The sequence below is a fragment of the Periplaneta americana genome, chromosome 16 (genome assembly GCF_040183065.1).
Source record: "Periplaneta americana isolate PAMFEO1 chromosome 16, P.americana_PAMFEO1_priV1, whole genome shotgun sequence".
Classification (NCBI taxonomy): Eukaryota; Metazoa; Arthropoda; class Insecta; order Blattodea; family Blattidae; genus Periplaneta; species Periplaneta americana.
In genome coordinates this window covers 30,754,794-30,777,923 of record NC_091132.1, presented here as the reverse complement: position 1 = coordinate 30,777,923, position 23,130 = coordinate 30,754,794, and the positions used below count along the sequence as shown (strand labels likewise).

The 23,130-nt window shown below is 34.7% G+C and overlaps 1 protein-coding gene across 2 annotated transcripts in view; it reads left to right on the top strand.

The window, feature by feature from the left end:
• bbx (bobby sox) overlaps positions 1 to 19,530 on the top strand; it is a 51,601-nt gene extending 32,071 nt beyond the window's left edge. Inside the window, exons 5-9 of one of the 2 annotated variants that reach the window (XM_069849710.1) lie at positions 3,226 to 3,468; positions 7,188 to 7,313; positions 9,923 to 10,116; positions 14,307 to 14,519; positions 19,250 to 19,530. In XM_069849710.1, the coding sequence (XP_069705811.1) occupies positions 3,226 to 3,468; positions 7,188 to 7,313; positions 9,923 to 10,116; positions 14,307 to 14,519; positions 19,250 to 19,341 (868 nt within the window). In that variant the 3' untranslated portion in view covers positions 19,342 to 19,530. Of the gene's footprint in view, positions 1 to 3,225; positions 3,469 to 7,187; positions 7,314 to 8,330; positions 8,454 to 9,922; positions 10,117 to 14,306; positions 14,520 to 19,249 lie in introns of those variants that run through there. The other variant, XM_069849712.1, reaches the window with a different exon arrangement.
• Positions 19,531 to 23,130: the final 3,600 nt, after the last annotated feature.

The following is a 23,130-nucleotide window of genomic DNA, read 5'->3' as shown; positions in this document are numbered from 1 at the left end:
CAATGGGTATTCCACTTAACACAGCAACACAATAGTCGTTATTGCACTCCACACGACGACAATGACAATGTACGACGTGTATTATTGAGAAGAACAACAATGTACTCCTACTTTCAATTAATGTTCACAATGCACTATGTGCAGAACAAAACTGTCAGTTCTCAGTTCACAGATCGCTTGCTTTGGCTAGTTCTTCTAGCTCACCACTCCAGTTTACTGCACGTCGAACTTGGGTCTCCCGAACTGCGTCACACTCACCTGGTGGCCATGGTCACAGACTCACTCACTCCAGTTCACTGCACGTCGAACCCAGGTCTCCCAGATGCGGTTCACTGCTTGTCGGACCCAAATCTCCCGGATGCGGTCCTCTGCACTACGAACCCAGATTTCCCAGATGCGGTTCACTGCACGTCGAACCCAAGTTTCCCAGCTGTGGTCCACTGCACGTCGAATCCAGGTCTCCCAGGTGCCGTTTACTGCACGTCGAACCCAAGTTTCCCAGCTGCGGTCCACTGCACGTCGAACTCAGGTCCCCCAGATATGGTCCACTGCACGTCGAACTCGCCTGCTGTCCAAGACTGACTTGAAGACTTAAGACTGACTCACATGTCGGCAACTCGCACTTTTATTACTACACCACGTATTCTGGAATCTTCGATTTGCCTGACTTTCTGGACCTTCGAGAGAAATCCGCTTCTAGATGTTTTCCTTGCTCTGTATCGTGCTACAGCTCCCACCAAAGCTCGAGTTTCCGTTTCCCTGTGCCTTCCCTCTAGCTAGATGTGCGCACACACTTCTGAGGCAACCAGAACAATCCAGACTGGCACCACAATATATATAGTTTATTTAACAGACACTCTTGAATGTTCATTTAATGTCTGCATATGTGTTTTCAAACCGATCTAAGGGCATCAAATTTATTTTATCAGTTTTTGTCATTTTTCTCATAACTTGTCATATTTTGGACTTAGGCCAGTTTGGAATCCACCTCTTCATATGCCTATGTCTCTCCCTGCAGATCACTAGCACTGTCCAGATATAAATTTTGTTCATTTTTTCTGAAAAATGAAAGTCGTCATTCTCAAGAATAAAAACATTCTTTACAGTGATCCAGATTTAAACTTTTCAAATGTACGTGCTGAAATTCGACACATAGTATTGTCCAAATATAAATCTTGTTAATTTTTGTGAAAAATGAAACACAGTATTCTTTAGAACGAAAGCAAAGTTTACAGTGCCAAAAAATTAAACACTCCGACTATATCTGCTGAAGTTCGAAGATGTACAGCTTAGGACAGAAAAACTTGCCAATTGAACAAATTCTATCTTTGAATGAGAATACTTCGGCTAGACAAGAATGATTCACACTAATAACCTGCTTCTTACTCTATCAGTATAACCAGAAATGGTTTTACATATGTAGGGTTCAGAACCATAGTGGGCCAAGCACCATTTACTAAAACCGTAGAAAACAAGGGTTAAAATGAAGTTATCACTATAATTCAATGGAAACATATAGCAAGTAATATAAAGTATACACATTAAAACTAAATGATATATCAATCTTCATTAAAATATGATATTCACTTAACTTTAACCCTTGCTTTCTCCGTTTTTAATAAATGACGCTTGGCCCACTATGGCTCTGAACCCTTCATATGTAGTCATGACAGCAATTTTACATCTGTTCTCACAGCGCAAGTGGTTAGAAGACCGATGCGATAAGCAGCATAAAACAAATGTGTTAAGTGTACAAATCTCAATATCGTTTTTTTTTTATTTATTTATTTTTTTTCTTTATTAAGAAACGGGGAACATGACTCTGTTTTAATTTGTTTTTGATATGCTGTGAATATGAAAACATGCATGAAGATGGATGAGAGAATGCAATAGAAGTAATAAAAAGAAAGTAAATTAAGTTCTCCTATATGCCTTTCAGTAAATTAGGTTCAAAGTGATTGTATATTAAACATCATCCTTGACGAAAGTTTGACCAGCTGCTCCATTCCAGTGAACAAATATCAGTTATCAAATGTTTCAGTCTTAATCTTATTTTTCTTGCAGGCAGGTTGTACAAAATTTGTGTAAATATTCAGTCATGTTGGTGTGTATGGTTTATTCGTATTTTTGGATTTATTAGTTTCATTACGAATTAGTATGATTTCTAGTTCCTGCTGAATGTATTAATTTCATTTATGATGTAATAAAATATAATTTATAACCACAAATTCCACTTAACAAGGTTAGAAGTTATATAGGTGAGATTTCTCATGACAGCCATATTTATCTTTATTTTTACAAGTTATTCTGAAAAACCAATCACCAGGAAAGCCTAGAATGCTCTTTAATAATTCTTGTTTATGTCCAAATTTTGATATTGTACATCAGTGTTGGAACTCCGAACGTGTTGTGTACTCTAAATTGTCTGATATTTTGAAGTTATTTAATTTTAAGAAAATGGTTAAACATTACTAATATATTTTTAAATGCGATTATCTTGTTCTGAAAGTCTTTTTCATCTTTATATGATAGCAAAAACACACACAAATATGTGCGTATATACTGGGTGTTCATTTCAAAGTGTGACATGACGTCACTGTTGATGAGTCAGCAATTTGAAGCGAGTTTCAGCTTTTGTGTGTGCTACCATAACCTCTTTCGAAGTGTGTTTTGTTGGGCAAGTCGTACGCAGGGTATTTGTTATCATTGGTTGCGTATGGAAACATTCCACAACACAAATCAAATGCTCCATGTCCATGTTGACCGTCGAAATTAATGTTAACAAATACGTAAGTAATCGTCTTAACTCTCTCCACATATCCCGACAGTAAGAAAAAAACTCACCTCAGTACATGTTTCGAAACAGTTCAAATTCCTGCCACTACGGCGTTACCTTACATATCAGTAAGTACTCTTCTGAATGAACGCCGTACTTGCTAGGCAACTTCTCTGGCACAAAAGTAATACACCTCTGCAGAAGTGTAGGAAGATTGAATTCTCTAGGCTCATCAACTAGCCACATGATGGCATACAGCGAGCCATGACACACTTTGAACTGAACACCCAGTACATACATGGTACACACATTCATACATATTGCTTTTTAATCTTAATGAGACAAAATATGTAGGTACTGCTTGAGGTTAGAGTGATGTTAACTGTTATATATAGAAGTAACATTGTCTTTTCTCTATTTCTGTTGTAACATTTGTAGTCTGTATTCAGTTCAAGCAGTATGGATCTTCCTCCGGTACTAAAGAGAGAAAGACTGGATTCTGGTTCTTCGACCACTAGTGAAAAAATAGAAAACTCAGACGCCTTACAAGACTTGGATCTAGAGATTCAGCCCATTGTGAAAGCCATACCTTCAGGACATCCGAAAAACAAGCAGCAAGTCACAACTACACATAAAGAACCTGCTTCAACCATCACCAAGTCAGGAATTAAGAAGTCTGCCAAGCAATCAAGGTATATTATTATTATTATTATTATTATTATTATTATTATTATTATTATTATTATTATTATTATTATTATTATTATTACTATTACTATAATAATACTATACTATACATTGGTGAGATCGAAACTCGAATATGCATCTGTAGTTTGGAACTCTATTACTAGTTCTGATTCGGCAAAACTGGAAAATATTCAAAGGAAATTTATTTCATTATGTTCATACTGATTCCTGCGTAATAACTCTGAGCATAACTATGATAAAAAATGCGAACACTTTAAATGTCGAAGCCTGTATGCCAGACGTCATGATCTCGATTACTTATTCTTATGTAAGATCCTTAAAGGTGACATTAATTGTCAATCTTTCTTAAACAGTGTCAGCCTTCGTATTGCTATGAAGGACATGAGACATCACAAACTCTTCTATATTAGAAGTTCTAAATCTTCGTCGCTGGTCTCCAGATGTATTAAACATGCTAACTTACATGTAGGCAATTTCGATCCATTCAATGTATAGAAGTATTAGAATATGGCAATATCTTTGCTAATATTATTTGCATAATTCTTATTCACAACTTGGTAGTACGAATCAACTCCTTTCCCTAATAATTTATAGTTTTAATTCTTGTAAATTAATTATTGTAATCTATGTTGTTGTTGTTTTTTTTTTTTTTTTTTTTACACAAGTATTTAATTTGTACCGTAGTTGTTCATATTTTAATGTGTTAATTGTATCACTGTGCTGGACTTTTATTGTCCAATGGCTGTTGTCCAGCACATAAATATAAATAAATAAATAATTATTATTTATTATTATTTAAGATTTCATAAAATTTTACTTCCACTGACTCGGGTAACTTGGAGAATATTCAAAGAAAATTTATTTCCTTGTGTTCTTACACAGTAGATTTTTACCTAATTCTGATGATTATAAATATGAGGTTAACTGCAAATATTTCAATTGCCTTAGTTTATTTGCCAGACGTCATGATCTTGATTATTATTTTTTTTTTTTGTAAAGTAATTAAGGGTGATATTGACTCTGAATCCTTCATAAGCGATATCAGTCTTCATATTCCTGCTAAGTGCTTAAGATTTCATAAAATTTTTTGCAATAGAAATTTTAAATCTCTCTGTCTGGTCTACAGATGTATAAAATATGCTAATTTGCATGGATTGAACTTGGATCCATTTAATATGTAGTAGCTATATACTTTTGGAGTTTTATGTCGGTTATTAATTTATGTCTTTTGTTTAGATATGTTTTATAATATTATTCTCGTTATCTTTTATATCATTTGTATTATATTCATTTATATGATTCCTTCCATCCATTCATTTTCAATTACAATTATTTTTAATTGTCATTATTTTAATAATAATAATAATAATAATAATAATAATAATATTTATTTGTCAGAAACCAGTGTACAAGGCCTGGATATGACATCGTATAATTATTTCTATGTACTTTTTTGTAATTTCTATCATTATTAATGTTCTTGTTATGAAATTGTCATGTCTGAACTGTTATTGGCCCTTGTCTGTTGTACAGCACATTAAATATTAGTAAATAAATAAATAAAATAAATTATTATTATTACTAGACCACAGAACTTCATGCAATTACATATTATCTATAGCTAGAGGCATGAAACACAATCACGACAGTTGCGATAAATATAAGAAGCATGCTTTTGGTCCTTTCCCCCCCCCCCCCATACTTGTAATCTGTTGAAGCCAATTTTATTATCGACAAATAATTTATAAATGGATATTATCATGGTAAACTGCATTTAGCGAGATATGAGCAATTTCGAATAATGCATAATCTTTCTTAATTTCTATTTGAATAAAATTTTCAAATCTTGTTTTGTTCTTAATCTCTCTGCCTGACATGGATATCATTCTTGGACAGAGTGGAGGGATTCATCAGCTGTTTGTAAAATTTCGATGGTTGATTTTTAAATTACAATAATTGCCTATTGCCCTTTATTTTAACTACTGCCTGCTGGATCGCATCCTATGGCTGCATAAACTGCCTGCTCAATCAATGCTTATGTGCGAGCCTAGATCATATATGTAACAGATATGTCGGGGTTATAGGCTTTGAGGTTAACAACTTTTGTCAGGTTTACTGCGCTGCCATCTAGTTGTTACATAAGGAGTCACGTCATAATACCCATTTGAATTACATTGGCGACTGTGCTGCCATCTCGTGTTCGTTTACGGCGGACGGGTGGCGATCCTGGCTGTGGTTCTCTTCAAAGTGCTGCCGATTTTAACGTAGCGAGGAGTTATCTGTTACATATATGATCTAGGGTGCAAGTAATGAAAAAAGTTATTTTGCCACAGATAGTACACACTGCTATTAATTTTATCAGTATATACGTATATTTTAGGGGTAATGTTAAAGCAGTGTGTACTGTCTGCCACCTAGCGATTGAGCAGGCAGTGTAAGCAGCCATAGGATCTGATCCAGCAGCCAGTGATTTAAACACAAATGTTTATTCAGTAGTGTAATGTTATAGCAAAAAGTGATTTATGATTTTGCTTTGTTTGTCTGTTTTCTTGGGAACTTATTGAAACTGTAGTTTTTTACTGAACATTATAACATTGATTGAGTATGTCTGTTACAATTTTTATATAGCATATTTTCATTTATCCCTTTGAGATAATAAAATAGCAAAACAGCTTTTAACTAATAAATGCTGTTTCTTTAAATAATTAATGCTATAAAATGATATTTTAAAATAATTTTTGCTATAGACATAAAAAAAATATTGCTATAATTTCTTACCTCTATAGCACAAATAAAGGTTTATTCATAAAAAGTCATGGAAGATTTGAAAGCCCTTTGACTTTGTTAAGAAGGAAGTTTATAGAAAAATGATATAGTTTTATTCATAAAAGAGTGGGTTTTATTTAGGTAGAAACAAATTTTTGAGAATATACCACACTGTTGAGGAGGTTATCTACTGTTTCCTTGCAATTTTGATTCACAGTGCATACCGGTATTCCATATTCCGAATTTTTTTCTAATTTCCTGAACTTCTTGTAAAACCACTACAGCATTCACATCATTTTCTATGGACTTTGATGTACCATAATGTTTTTTGTCTGCCACGAAACTGGTCTCTTAAAATTTTTTAAACTTTAATTTGACTCTAAATGGTCTTATGTTTTGAGTTTGATTTTTTTATATCCAGAGGGAGGCTATTACAAATTTTTACTGCCATGTAACGCACTCCTATTTGATAGCACGATAGACTTGCCGATGGAGTATGAAAGTTTTTTTTGATGAGTATTTATGCTATGAACTGTTGCATTAGTTTTCATGATTACATAGGAGGAAGTTTATTAATGAAAAAATATATTGACAAGCCATGGACATTAGTTGTAATTTTTTGAAAATGGTCCTACATGATTCTCTAGATTTGGCATCTACTATTATTGTAATTACTCTTTTTGTAGTACTGTAGAATTTCCCCAGAATATTATTCCAAAACTCATTACCGAGTGGAAATATGCAAAGTATATTGTTTTAAGTTATTGATATTTACAATCTCCTGGATACTGGTACTTGGTGTCATTGTATTTTGCGTACTTATGAAATCATATAGTACATGAATGTATCTGATGAATTAATTGAAAGACTTCATTAATCTTATAACTCGCTTGTCATATTTGTGATTAACGCTATCCCTTACCATTCATTGTTACAGCAGTTGCATTAAAGACGATTTGCAGCAACCTGGAAATTCGTCCTCGGATAAGAAGTCCAGGAAATACCCAAGTGGTTCAGAAGAAAGTCTGTCAGATTCCTCACCTAAAAAAAGGTTCAGAGCTGCGTAAGTAGATTCTGTTAATAGGGAATGGAATATTTCGCGGCCAGGAATTTCTGTATTTTAAGTATTTCTCAACATCTAATTGCAGTAAATATACATTCTTCAATCCATTTCTGTCTTGATTTCAACCAGCGAAACATCACAAAATCTGTATCACACCGCAAGACACGCGATTTTTTAAGCAATTAGCAAATAATATGCTCGAATTTTCAAATGTTTTAATTTTTTTGTAACTAGAATTGATAGTCGTAGTGTAGATAGTCAATATCATTGGTCTGCACATTCGATACTATTGAATCTGTTTTCATTCAAATATCTGACATGAACACATTCCTGGCGTCATATTCAGCTTTGGTTTGTGTATATGTAGCGAGAATCTCATAAGCACTGTTAGCCTGCTAAATGCATCCTTTGTTCCTATGTGCCATATCAAATGCAAACTGTGAACACTTCTCATCATTCAGTAATGTTTTGCATGATAAATGCCAATGTTTAACAGAAAATATCAATCTTATGATTGACAAGTCTTTGGACAATGAAGTAGTCAGCTAGGTAAATTCCTCATATTAATACAATGAAGAAGTTATAAAGTTAATCAGCGATTAAAAAAATCTTTTGAGAGTAATTTTAAATGGAGGTGGGGGGGGGGGGAGAGAGATTAATAATTATTGAAGCCGTGAAAATTTAACGTTAAATGAAGGTCCCCTAAAATTGGGGTTCTACTGTATATATGTTTCCAGATCATATTCAAAGACTAAAACTAAATTTTAATACAGGTCCAGCATTTGGTTCTGATTAGTTTGGTAGAGCTGTAAAATGAAATGAGAGTAGCGAAAATGAAATTTTGTCAAGGCAACATGAACTTCCAAACGTGCAAGTCCGTTGTGCAAACACAACGTCGATTTTGCCATGAGTTCAATGTTCAGAAACAAGGTAGGATTCCTTTTTGAGGAACACAGTAGTGAGTTGGTTTAACATGTTTAATGCAAGAGGCACTTTATAACCTTCTTTTCATGGTAGTGGGCGTTACTCCAGAAAATATCCAAAGAGTGAGATTGGCTGTGCAACGAAGTCCGTCGAGATCTGTAGTGCAACATGCTGTGGCTTTGCGCATATATGATAAGACAGTTCGTCGGATATTGCACAAGGCCTATACTGCCAGAGAGACACTGTGATTGTTGAGAAATTTCTTCCCAGGACGCATAATTTCTCAGTTTGGAGATATCAATTGGTTGGTTCGATCCCCAGATCTAACAGCTCCTGACTTCTTTTTGTGGGGACACCTCAAAGCAAGAGTGTTTCAAACCAGACCACACTCTGTCCAGGATCTGAAGAACAGATACTGGCTGAAGTGCAGAAATCAACGAAACCCCAGGTTTAATGCAAAGTACCATGAACAATTTTCGTGTAAGATTACAACAGGTCTTAAGTACCAAGGGGATTACTTGAAATGTGTAATTTTCAAAAAATGAAGACATTCCAATAAATTGCATTTTTCAAACTACATACTGTGTTATTTTTTAATTTTTAAACCTTGTAGTCCCTTTACAACAGCATATTGAAACTCGTCAGAACCAAATGCCAGACCCTGTATAATTATCAATTTATTTAAGCAAAACATTTCAGAGGATCCACCAAAGTGAAGTATGAGTTTTAAGGGGTTCCATGACACTGAAAATGTTGGGAAACTGCATTAGACTGTTATATGAGTCACGAGATCTCTATATTCATGATTTTGACATTGCGTTGTTGTTTAGTCAACTGTCCGAACACAGGTTTGAACCTCACCAACATGACACCACTTATGAGGCAACTAGACCAGGAGATAATGTGGTAGGGGGGCCAATTCCTTTCCCCCTCCATTGCATATATTGCTGATTAGCTACATATTGCACTAATCACACTTCAGATGTATACAAACAATTGTTCTTCCTCTGGCACGTATCGTCAAGTGAGGTATCGGTATCACCACAGTCTAGTATATACAGTCACGAAGCTTGAGTTTTGAGGGTGCTAGGAACAATTGACTGTGCCGGTACTATTTCACATTGTCTGTAATGAGGCGATACTAGCGATCCTATAGTCCCGTCACTCTAATTTCCGGCAGCCAATCGCGTTGCAGGTCAGCTACATTTAAACATGTGCGTCTTGTGATTCGCTGAAGAAGACGTTATTCATTTCTTAAGGCTCGATAAATACTTAATATAATCGCCTGCCATTTTGGCTCTTTCATTGGCGTTCGCAGAAAGCACACGAGGATGTTATTTGCCGCTCAATTATTTGCTGAATTACAGTGCGTTTGATTTATTATCATAAGAGCTACGACATGATAATTTTTAATTGTGTGGCAAATAGATTCCTCGTATGGTAGCTCAGCAACGAAAGAACAAAAATGGCGAACGATACTACCTACCTAAACTTTATAGAGCCTTCACTTCCTAAGACGTAAGCAAAGAGGAGGAGTCACGCCGGGAATAACAGCGTCGCGACTTTAGTGGTTAGCAACTATCTATGGATGCATATTTACTACGTATTGAGCTTCGTGACTGTATATACTAGACTGTGGTATCACATTGTGTATGATTGTTATTGTAGTACAGTTTATTTCACAGAGATTTCAATTTGGATGAGAAGATAGAAGCTCTGCCATCTTTAAGCTTGGAAGAATTTCAACTGAAGAAAAAGGCACGAAAAAAGCGCAACCCATCTAATAACAGCTCAAAGAAGGCAATGGCGACAACCACTCCAGCGGCAGCTACTGCAACTACAAGACTGCGTGCAGCCAGTTTGGATACTCAGAGTGCCGGTATGTTTTATTCATCTACATATAATATTTATAACAGTCATTCCATTCAAATCAACACAGCTTTGAATTAAAATCTCTCTTGACCTCTCAGATTTTGATGAAACTTGCCATAGCAAGTGATCTTACTTACAGTAGTTATGAATGCAAATCATGAGAAAAAAAAATTATGTCTTCCGTTTGAAAGTTACTAAATATGAAATTATTCGTTACTAAGTACCTATGTTTATATTTTTTATTTAAAATATGCTGCATCCTGTAGTAGTTACTTACCATTTTCTCCGGAACCAGATGAGATACAGACCTCATTTTAAAACTCTTTTGATGTGCTTTAATTTGATGTATAACATGACAGGGGTTAAAATATAAACATTTTTCTTAAAAATCAAATACAGTAGCGTGCAAATTAATCTGAACAACGTAATTACTTATGCAAAAACACTCAAACGGGATAAAAAAAGGATCTAAGACATACCTCAGTAATCTATGTGGCCTCCCTTGTTCCTAATAACAGCTCTGAGACGATTTGGCATGGATTCCACTAATTTCCCACAAATATTCTTCATTTCTTCATCGCGAAACCATACACCAATGAGGGCAGAAATCATTTTCTCCTTTGTAGAACAATCCATTTTTTGCATTCTTCTTTTGCAAATTGACCACAAGTTCTCAATGGGGTTGATGTCGGGTGAGTTGCCTGGCCAGGGGAGTACCTGAATATTCTTCTTGTTGAAGAATTCTGTAGTTTTTCGAGATGTATGGCATGGTGCCAGGTCTTGTTGGAACACACCTCTGCCATCCGGAAATGATTTTTGCAACTGGGGTACGATTCTGGTTTCCAATAAGTGAATATATTTGTCAGAATTCATCATTCCCTTGATAGGTATTAATGCTCCAGGCCCTTCATGTGTAAAACAACCCCAAAACATTACTTTAGGGGAGTATTTGGGTGCTTGTTGGAGATGAGCTGCTGTTACTTTTTCGGATCCTTTCCATACGTAAGAAACACGGTGGCCGTGGACCTCGAAATGAGACTGGTCAGAAAAAAGTACATTCTCCCAGTTATTCACTGTCCGGTGTTGAAGTAATTTTGCCCACATTAAGCGTTTTTTGCACATAACAGGGATTAGCAGTTGCTTCTTAATAGGCTTACGAGCCCTTCGTCCAGCTTCCAAAAGCCTTCGCCGCACTGTTGTGACGTGAATATTCACCCCAGTGGTAGCCATTAACTCGCGGGTTAAGTCGACAGCAGTTAGTCTAGGATTTAATTTACTTTTCCTGACAATTAAATGATCATCTGCAGGTGAAGTCTTCCTTTTCCGGCCACAGTTTCCTTTTTTCTGGGGTGTGATAGATCCAGTCTCCCTGTATCGTTTTATGATTGAATTAACAGTAGCCAAACCGATGTGACATTCTGCAGCAATTTGCCTCGTGTCATAGAAGAATGCTCTGCTAATGTTATAATTTTAGACTGTTTTCGTGGAGTTGTATCCATTTGTGAAGACGACAGAATGTACACAGGATTGCAGTATTAAGTCTTCAACACAACTGAAATGCTTATAAGTACAAAACGACAGGCAAAATGTCACATATTATAAAAAAAAATAATGACAGACCTTCAACAATGGAATTACACGTACTACAGATGTCAATTAAAGCGGTATGAGCAGCTGTGAGGCCAACAATGACAGAAAATGAAAAAATATGTCGTGTTCGGATTAATTTGCACGCTACTGTAGATATGTATTCTTGTAAGTTTTTGAACTAGTTTTGACTTGAAGACTTGGTTGATTATACCCATTGCTCAATTATATTTTGAAGTTTTGATTGTGATGTCTTGTATGCAGGAACACAACTAAAATTCTTTCAATCATTTATTATTATAATACTCTGCTCTCTTAACTGAGTAAGCATATTGGGAATTAAATCAATGGCTTTCACAAAGATGCTATGAAATGTTTCACATAAATCAATTTTTATCGTGAAGTGGAAAGAAAAACCAGCAAAATTGTTTTCAACGTTTTTGTTTGAAATATCTCAAGGAGTAACCCCATGAAATTAATGACATTACTTACGATTCACTCCGTGTATTGAGAACTATTTTTATAGAAGTTCTCATTTAGAAATTCTCTTCAGTAATGAAACCACCAACTTTATTATTAACTGCAATAGTAGACGGACTTCCTTGATCAGTACCAATCATATCCTCGCTTTGTAGACTATTTACACTGTTGCTCGTATTATACATGTTCATAAACAATGAAATATTGATATAGCATAGCCTTATATGTAAGACAAAACGAAAATTGAACCACTGTCGAACATCACAAAGAACCAATCTTCCATTCCATGACACCAAGAGCCAAAAAAATCGTATAATTCACACTCTTGCAGCTATGACTGACTGTTTGTAATGAAACAGATTCTGTTTAGTTCGAAATAGAGAATGCCTTTCATTATTTTCATAAATTATGACCTTGTACATTTGAAATTGCATTTTGTAACACGAAAAATGCATTAATTGTAATCTATACAGCTTCGTGAACTATATGAATTTGATATTGAAAGTACCGTATCTATTGATGTGGCATGATACTTAGTCTCGGTCTTCAACATAACATATCGTGTCATTAACCAGATTATGCAGCATGGACGTGCCAATTTGTGTACTGTGATAGTAGATCGAATCATGTTCAATATTTCAGCAGAGTAATACATTCATACTGCCATGTTTGTTGATACAGTGAAACCTGTTCAAGATGGAAGTGACATGGTCCTAATTTTTTTTCCGTTGTGGACAGGTTTCCGTATTATTCAGGTGTGACATTAAAATGGAATTTTTGTCATTCATATACATGAAAAACAAAATGGCATGCCACAAACTGCTAGAAGTACAAAATATTCCATTTAACACTCATCACATTAAATCAGCTTTCTGTTGCTTATTACATTGGTGTATCATCTTGATTAAAATCTCATTTTCTGTATAAATATGTAACTCACTCATTAGTCATTAAACATTACTAAAGTTTACTAATCTCATTCTGTTTAATATCTAACACTATACTCTAATACTGTACTGCATATCACTGCACATTATTAATTAATTGGACTAGGAGCCATCTATTAGAAGCCTTGAATTATGGTTTATTTAATTTCTTTGCCAGTTCAATAGCTTGCTTTGCAAAACAGATCCAGAAATTGGCTTGTTCTTTGAAAGGTCATGAAGAACCCACTCCTACAACAGTTCATTTATTTCCACATAAACAGTTGCTTTCTGGTTCCTTTTGTGTCACCAATATTGGCCGCATGCCACTCACTCATTATGATCTTTATTTATTAAAGTGTCCCACCTGAGTTTTCCACAACTGTACTTCAATATTATTTCACATAGACTTTGTTTCTAATTTTCCTTTATTTCGATAACTTTTACTTCATCACTTAATGTTAATGCCACATTTTATGCAACTTTTTTTTTACCAGGAAATCACTACATTTGCGCTCTGTTTAGCTATGACAGTATACGGGTGTGAAGCATTGAAAATCTTTGAAGGGACTCGTCTGCCTAGTCAACAGGGTAATAAAATTTATGACCGACAGGCCAACACACCCACGTACCCTCTAGAATTTTGCAAAGAAAACTTGTTTTTATCTTAGTGACCTACATATTTCGTATATTCCTTGAAATTACACGCTGTTTCGAAATATAGTTACAAAGTATAGTGTGTGTCCAAAATATTGTTTCCGTTTTGAACAGTAGCAGACAGTTTCCGCGTTGGACAGTTTCCGTTTTATTCAGGAAAACTTACACATAATACATACAAATTTCGCCAGGACCAATAAATTGTTCCGAAATAGACAGGATTCCGGATTATTCAGGTTCCGATTTGAACAGGTTTCACTGTATTAGGCTTTTTCATGGGTAATTTATAGTTCTTATATACTGTTTGTTTATTTAAAAAACGAACAGTTAATCTGCAAAATGGATAATCGGGCAATGGAAAATTGAGGTTCTACTGCATGTACAAATTTTTTTCGGTACTTCTTTTGGGACCACTCTGTAAAGACATTTGGTTGCGTAAGGAGATGTTTTTATCTTAAAACAATATTTCATGCAACTATCATAAGTGGAAGTGTATTAGAAGTTTTGATTGGCAGCTCTTAACTTTGGCAGTTTAATTCGTAACTTTCAGCTATACCAGAAGCATTGAGTCCTGGCACAGAGCGGTCTCCTGAACAAAGGACTTCTCCCAGTATTGTGAAGGCAGCATCTCCCCCACACATAATCTCGACAATCTCTGCTGCAGCCACAACTTCTACAACTCACCTAGTAGGCAGCCAGAAACGCAAAGCTCGAAAGCAGTGCATAACTCGACTGGACCCTGATAACGTTCACAACAGCAGAGGTAAGTATCTGTCTCCTATGCAGCCTTGTGAAATTATATATATTATATATATTATTTTAATGTACCGAAGTACATATGATATTTCCATGCAGATATTCTGCGTCATCATATGATGAAAGAGTAATGGAACAGTATTCTCCCTGGCGCCGGGATTTGAACCCGGGTTTTCAGCTCTACATGCTGATGCTTTATCCACTAAGCCACACCGGATTCCACCCCGGCTTCGGACAGAATCGTCTCAGATCAAGTTCCAACTCCTGGGTTCCCTCTAGTGGCCGCCCTCTGCACTACGTCATAGATGTCTATGAACGTAGGACCAAAGTCCACACATGTGCTGAGGTGCACTCGTTATGAGTGACTAGTTGGCCGGGATCCGACGGAATTAGCGCCGTCTTAAAAAAAATGTATATATATATATATATATATGATATGCATAAATCACTTCGTGATTTAAGACGGCGCGTATTCCGTCGGATCCCAGCCAACTAGTCACTCATAACGAGTGCACCTCAGCATATGTGTGGACTTCGGTCCTACATTCAGAGACATCTATGACATAGTACAGAGGGCAGCCACTACAGGGAACCAAGGAGTTGGAACTTTATCTGAGACAATTCTGTCTGACGCCGGGGTGGAATCCGGTTTGGCTTAATGGATAAAGCATCAGCACATAGAGCTGAAAACCCGGGTTCAAATCCTGGCGCCGGAGAGAATTTTTCTCCTTTCCATTACTCTTTCATCGCTTGTGAAATTAGTTTAGTGTTGTTTTCATTCATTCATTTATTTTATTCCATAGATTTTACATGAGCAATGAAGCTTTAAGATGTGGAACAAGTCAAAATTTTACAATATTACAATTACAATTTTTACAGTTTTACAATTGAAGAGTCCACTGCAAGAATGATGGAGTCACTTTCTTGTCGAAAATGAACCAAGACTGTCAATGCATAGCTTAAGACATATACAATGTACATAGAGAGTTATAAGGCATTAACACTGATAGTCATTGTCCAGTAATGATCGGAAAATCACAGTTAAGCTTCGATCGCTAAGCATTTCAAACTTTCAATTCCTTCTCCTGAAAAATGTGTTGTTGTTGTTTTCTAATGCCAGGCGTTTGACAATAAAGTCATTTGACCTCTTGCACTCCAATATTTTTCAAAGATATTATCATGACCAGCCACTGAAGCACAGATTTTGAGGTGTTCCGAATCCATTTCTTGGTTTGAGTTGCACAATGGGCAGTTAGGGGATTGATATATTCCAGTTCTATGCAGGTGTTTGGCCAAACAATCATGGCCTATTGCCAATCTAAATGCAGCTACAGACGATTTTCGTGGTAAATCGGGAATTAACTGTGGATTTTGATGCAGAGAGTTCCATTTTTTCCCTTGGGGTTGAGTTATCAAATTTTGTTTGTTGAAGTCTAAGTATGTAGATTTAATAAATCTCTTCACAGAGTAATACGTAGATTTAGTAACAGGTCTGTAAGTAGCAGTGCTGCCCTTCTTTGCTAAAGCATCCATCATTCTTACAGTGGACTCTTCAATTTAATAATTTTCTACAATTTTTACAATTTTGTGCAATTTTTTACAATATTTTGGCGAGATGTAGTGAGATGAGGTGAGGTCCGAGGATTCGCCAAAAGATTACCCGGCATTTGCCTTTTGGTTGGGGAAAACCTCGGAAAAACCCAACCAGGTAATCAAATCAAAGGGGTTGATGCCGAGGACTCGCCATAGACCATCCGGCTTCAGTCCCACGGCCGGGGAAAACCTCGGAAGAAACCAAAGACCAAAGGGGGATCCAACCCAAGCCCGAACACAGCTCTGGATCAGCAGCCCAGCGAGTCTGTCGACTGAGCTACATCGATGGCTCTACTAAAAATATACAATACATAGCCAATCAGATTATTAAATTTACAAATGCAAATGATCATTCATCAGTTGAGCTATATGTATAATACAAAACAAGTAAGTTAATTAAATTTAAAGCATAAACAATTCAATCAGTTGTGCGAATGTAAAGATATTATCGGGTTGTCATTGACGACAGTTGAGATGAAGAGAAATTGCCATAGAAATAGCTTATTGCTATATTTGCTATGTACAAGAAGTTCACGAGACTTTGTTGTTGTTCAGTCAACTGTCCGAAGACAGGTTTGAACTTCATAAGTGACACCAATGAGCCAGGAGATAATGAGGTAGGAACATAGGCGGAGTTATGGGGGGCAGTGCCCCCCCCCCCAAACTTGTCCGAACTCTTTCTTTTATTAACATTACAAAATATTGAATTCAAAAGATATTTTTTGCTTTTGTTTATGATTAAGTTTCTGTGCTTAAATTGACGAATTAATGTCTCTGTTAGCACTGTTACTTGGTTTTATTGTTGTATATGTGTTCCTGTACAAGAGAGAAAAAAAGAGGGATTGTTTTTAATTATGAGAGCAACACTAGGATATAGTCGCTTGGACCACAAAAGAAATGAGGATATCATGCAAGAACTTCAATTACAACCAGTCTTACAGTTTATAAACAAGTACCAGCTGCAGTGGAAAAACCATCTCCAATGAATGAATCGGAATAGACTTCCAAAAGCCATTTTTCAATACCGTCCTCAAGGGAAGAGATCTTCAGGCCGTCCAGAAAGAAAAGGTGGATCGAGAATGACTCACTGAGACCATAATGGGCCTTGGGCCTTATACTTGTTTGGATGATGATGGTGATGATGTGATGATAAGTACCATGGTGGGTTGACAACCATGTTCGTGTGTCAACTGTTTTTCTAATGTCAAGTCTTGTTATTGTTGTTGTTTTATATTATTGTGTTTGGTTACGTCTCTAAAGGTGGAATTCATAGTCGTCACTTATAAAATGAGTGAACCCTTAAGTAATAAGTGTTTGCTTATAATAAGGGAACCCTTAAGTCAATTCCGAATTCATAGACAACACTTATTTTCACGTAATGAGTGCTCACTTACAGCTGCCGGACATGACGTCATAACAAAAGCTGACCCTCATTGAACTAATCAAAAGCAGCTCTACATGTGGAGTTGCTGTAACAACGAGTTATCAATATTATTGTACTGAATAAGTTACATACAGCAATAGTTTCATGATATGTTGTTAAATTCTAGTTGCATGTTAGTTATAGTTATAATCAGATATCCTACTAATTGGAACACATGTTCTGTAGTGGTGAATTTCTTAAATAAATAAATTAAGCCTATTAGGCCTACTATATAATACTGTATATTGAATTTATTAACATAGTGTTATATTTACTCTGTAATTTGCCAATTACAGCTACATTTTACATTTTTGGCTATGATATCTATATTTAAATCTTTTTAATTTATTTTTATTTGGTATTTGGTATTTCATTTATATCTATATCTGTGTCTTTTATTTAGGTAGTATCTATTTGTTTTTTTTTTTTTTTTTTTTTTTTTTTTTCATTTTTAATTTTTAATTTGTAATTACACTTATATGTTGCATTTGTGTCTGCTTTATCTCTTTTTTTCATGTTATATGCAATTCTATGTTTTTTTTTTAACAAATATCTGAACTGTCTATTGTAATTGGGGCTTTGCCCTGTTATGGACATAAATAAATAAATAAAAAATAACGATCAATTTGGCTGAAAATAAGTATGCCGAAAGGAAAGAATTTTTCTGAAGAAGAACGACTTCGAGAGCATGTTTTAAGGCATAAAGACATCTGTAGAAAACAGGCAATTGTTTGTTAAAGGCACTAAAATATCAACAACTGTGGTCTTGCAAAAACGATATCGCTTCTTAAATTACAGTTCACTATACATTTCCAGAGGATTCTCCATGTCTCTAATATACCTATTTGGGACACGCATATTTTCCTTATTTTGTTCGACAAACTTCACAAAATCCTCAAAATCATTCTCATTATCCATTTTGAAAATGAGTGGTCACTTAAGGGTACAGATCAGCTCACTTAAGTAATCACTTAAATAATCACTCATTATGTGAATGAGGTACAACTATGAATTAGAAATGAGTATAAGTAACCACTTAAGGGTTCACTCATTTATAAGTGACGACTATGAATTCCGCCCTAAATGTAAGGAAGTGTTTGGGGAAGGTGACTTTTGACTCACCTTCTATGTAGAAATTATAATTGTGGATACCTCTCTTGAATAGTATTTAGTGCCAACTGTTTTAACTCTTCTTATGTATGTTCATATTTCTTAATTTTTTCTTCTACATAAATCAAGATTGATGTTATAGAAGTGGTGGTCTAGACGATTTTGTAATACGATTGCATAAGTGAGGAAAACATATAACTGAAATAAATTAACATGGAAATTATAGAAATTTTGCCGAGATTTAAAGGAAAAAAAGGTATAAGTGTGAAAAACGTATAAGTGAGAAATGTATAAATGAAATTTTACTGCACTACTCAATATAAAAAAAAAATCAGTCTTCTCTGCCAGACCTGTTTATGACTTCCTTACTTACTTACTGGCTTTTAAGGAACCCGGAGGTTCATTGCCGCCCTCATATAAATCTGCCATAGGTCCCTATCCTGAGCAAGATTAATCCAGTCTCTATCATCATATCCCACCTCCCTCAAATCCATTTTAATATTATCCTCCCATCTACATCTCGCCCTCCCCAAAGGTTCCTATTTATGACTATTGCTATATTTTCTCATTTGTATTCATAATTGTTTGCACCAATGGTAATCATGTTGCAGACACAGCTGTTGTGGAACCAGATGTGCTTAATAATATTGGACTGACAACACTAGCTGAAGTTGCATCGGCAAAGAGAAAACTCTCCAAATGAAAACAAGTTTGAAGACGGATGATATTAAGAGCAGCATGTTCGAGCCTGCATCTACTGCCTTGTATTACAACTGTTATTATTAGAAATATATTTTTTTTATAACCTTGAAGTATATTGAAAAATGATCTGAGTAGATGTTTTGATAACTTCGGGGGCTTCATGTTTATTTCCTTGCTGTCAAACGTATAGAAGCAGCCTGAGTTGTTGGGAATTGTACTGAACATAAGGATGGATAGAGTTTTACAAATGAAAAGAATGGTGCTATAAATTCACCCTGATCTCTATGGATGATGATTCGTGGGTGTAGAGTCCTAAACTTAGTCACATAAAATATAGGTAAGTGGAAAGAAATATATAAGTACCTTTTGCACAGATTATAAAAATTTAATATCTGCCACAAGAAAGAAAGTGGCATATACATTATATGTAGTTGTTAAATGTTGTCTGATATCAAAATATTTCTGCTCTTTCGGTAGTGTGTAGAGACAGGTCGCGCCATTAAATTAAATTTTTTCTTGTTTTTATCTGTACAAATTTTTGTGATACCTAATTAACTTTGCCAAACAGCTGCATGAATGAATGTGCCTGGAAAATAATTATTGAAGAGTTTATGATGTAACTAGAAGCTCATTTGTGATTTTTAATACATAAAAAGCAATTTATGGCACAGATATATTAGTTTTTTCTTTCCCCACTTTTTTTATCTGAAGTGCAGAGTTTTAAACAATCGGGAACAAAGTGTTTTATATGATGAATATTATATGATGTAATTAACATTTTATATAGGATTATACAAGATTTATTGGTTATGCTGAACGAGTATTATATGTTTAAGTATGGATATCGTTGAACTGTTTTTAACTGGCTAGTGTACTGAAATGTGCTGCTGAAAATTTGGGCAGCTATTCAAAAGAGACGAAAGTTTATGAATGTTGCAATTTACATTTTATGTAAAGAGATGAAGTATGTTGTTTACAGAAATGATTGAAATATTGAAAAATGCATTGTTCTCACCCTCCATTTTAAACGAATTGTTTGTTATGTGTAGAATGAATGACTTCTGTACCCACAACTAAACATTTTTGTTTATAAAGCACATGTGTACAGAAATAATAGTTTATGCCATAATAATAACAGTAATAATAACAATATATATAAAATATAGAAACGTCAGGGAACCTTTTCTTGTTCTTCTTCCTCATTTTATATACAATCTCTCCAACAATTTAAAAGACTGTTTCATTCATTCGCTCCCCTCATCATGTAAGTTTTGAGATTATTATTGTTGATATTGTTTGAGCACTACAACTACGAAAAGAGGGGAGGAATGGAATTAAACGGAAATTAAATTACTACTTCTGTTGTAGCAGATTATGCATTTGTAAGGACACAATATATAAAAGTATATGGAATTCAGAAGCCATACGCACGTTATTTAACACTGGACTGTCCAATCATGCTTTTAGTTTTATTTTATTTTTTTTTAAGACTAGAGTACAATTTTCGGTCTATAAACAAATATATACTTAGGAATCAAACATTTTATACCTGTATTAATGCCTACCACATTATACTACCAGTAGGAAATTTAGAATATCGATTGCAAGTTTTCCAATACGGGTTTCTATTATAGTCAACATCTAAACCTAACTTTTAGATGTAAAAATGATTGGCTGATCACCAGTCCAACCTCAGTTTTTGAGTCTCTTCACACCAATATATAGATATAGATTTGTAATACATATGTACCTTTGTGGAAGTTGATTTCCAACATAAAAGGAAAGAAAAAGAAAGAAACAAGAAAAAAGTTAAGAAATGAAGGCAAGAGAGAAAGAAAGAAGGGTATAAACGAAGAATATAGAGTACAGAAAGAAATAACACTATTGTATAACAATTGTTGTTGACTGAATATTTCAAACTTGTGACAAATGTGATCGGTGGCTACTTTCTATAATTTCTAATAGTGTAAATATTTATCAGTGAGATTGCTGGCAAAGCTTTGAATTTGTGTTACATTCAGTGTATGAACAGAACACCACTGTATTTTGATTTCAAGTTTATATTTCTACATTTTGTTTAAACTAACTCCCTAAAGTAGAAGATATAACAGGCATTATTTTTGGTGGTAGGCTATATAAAATAATGTAATTAGGTAATTATATTAAATTTTTCATAATTCTTATGAAACTCACAAAATCACCACATTTATTCCTTATAAAATGTAAAAAAGTATGACTTTATTATAATTCCTACATTCAAAGTTTAGTACAAAATATTACTTTGAGTTTTAATAATATCTATAGAAAATTTTAGCAAGTAGAACTGTGTTACATACTGTCTCATTATTCTTAAACTTGTAATTTATTTTAATCTTTCTATCACTTCTTGACTGACTGTTAGTACTAACTTCACTTAATAATACTTAGTTGTCCCATCCATCCATATGAACAAGTAAGGTAAGCCATGATAGGCTGCCAAGATATATCATTTTTTTCACACACACATCTTGTGTGTGGTTTCCTTATACAGGATGTTTCAAAAGATAAGGTCACCCAAATAGAAGTTAAAAGAGGGACTCATATAGGGTAAGGTCGGCAGAATCGGGTCAAAACGAAGAAAAAAATCTTAATTGCTGTTAACACTTTCATATAAACTTAAAATTAAAAAAAAAAAAAAAGAATGTGTTCAGAGTTTATTAAAATCAACTTAAAAATTTTACTACATAATCATATTTGCCCTCCTTACATAACACGAATTGGGTCATTTAAAAATTGTGTACATGACTTACGAACGAAACATTTTCCACAAATAAACTTCTTTTTTCCCTGTGCCCTAACACATTTCTCATGATACTATTTTTTTTTCATTGCCTTGATACCGAATCCAGTAATATGGAACTGCAAAATATAGTTCCGCTGCATGGCACTGGCTTCTATACTTGAGAAAAGCTTTGGTAGCTTCCTACATATCAGTCTGTTCACAAAGAGTTTGTTTTTCTTTTATATTTCCCCATCTATAACGTAAAACAAAAACAGATAAAAAGTTAAATATGCATAGGAAATATTGACCCTTTTCATCCGAATTTCAGTGATCCTATTCGTCCGAAAGGCAACATTTTATTTTCTCTGTGTTGGTAGTCATGCACAAGCATTATAAAGCACGGAAAATACTATAAGCTATTTTCAATTAATCCTCTTATTATATTATGTTTAATAAATACAAATAGAATTAGTGAACATTTCAATATAACTTCAATGGTAATTTTAAAACTGAAATATTTTCTTAACTTATCTTAGTTACAAATAAGAGTGCAGTGACTAACATTGTTACTGACACATTCTTGATTTCAACTTAATAGACTGAGTTTTTTTAGTTACAGCTCTGTAAGTATTTATTTGGTAATTACGAGGAAATTTCTAAAACTGGCCCGTTTCCGCTGACCTTACCCTATACGAACTTTTCTTGTCTTTGCTTCAGTTCACTAAGTACAATACTTCATATGTAAGGTAATCATATTTGTGTATAGCTGTCAAATAAGTGTACAATACATATCCGTTATTTTAAACAGCTTCACAGTGTTTTGCATTTAGTGTTGCAGGTGTTCGAAATGTTATCCTCTCTCACACAACCATAGTTCAGCGCACTGTTGAACAATATTTTGCAAGTTGTTGAATCCTTTGCGTAAGCTAGTCTGTATCTTCTAACATGGAGCTGTACACCATTTCTTTCACTCAACCCCAAAGAAAAGAAATTCAATGGCATTGAATCGGGGGTCCATGCTGACAGTAC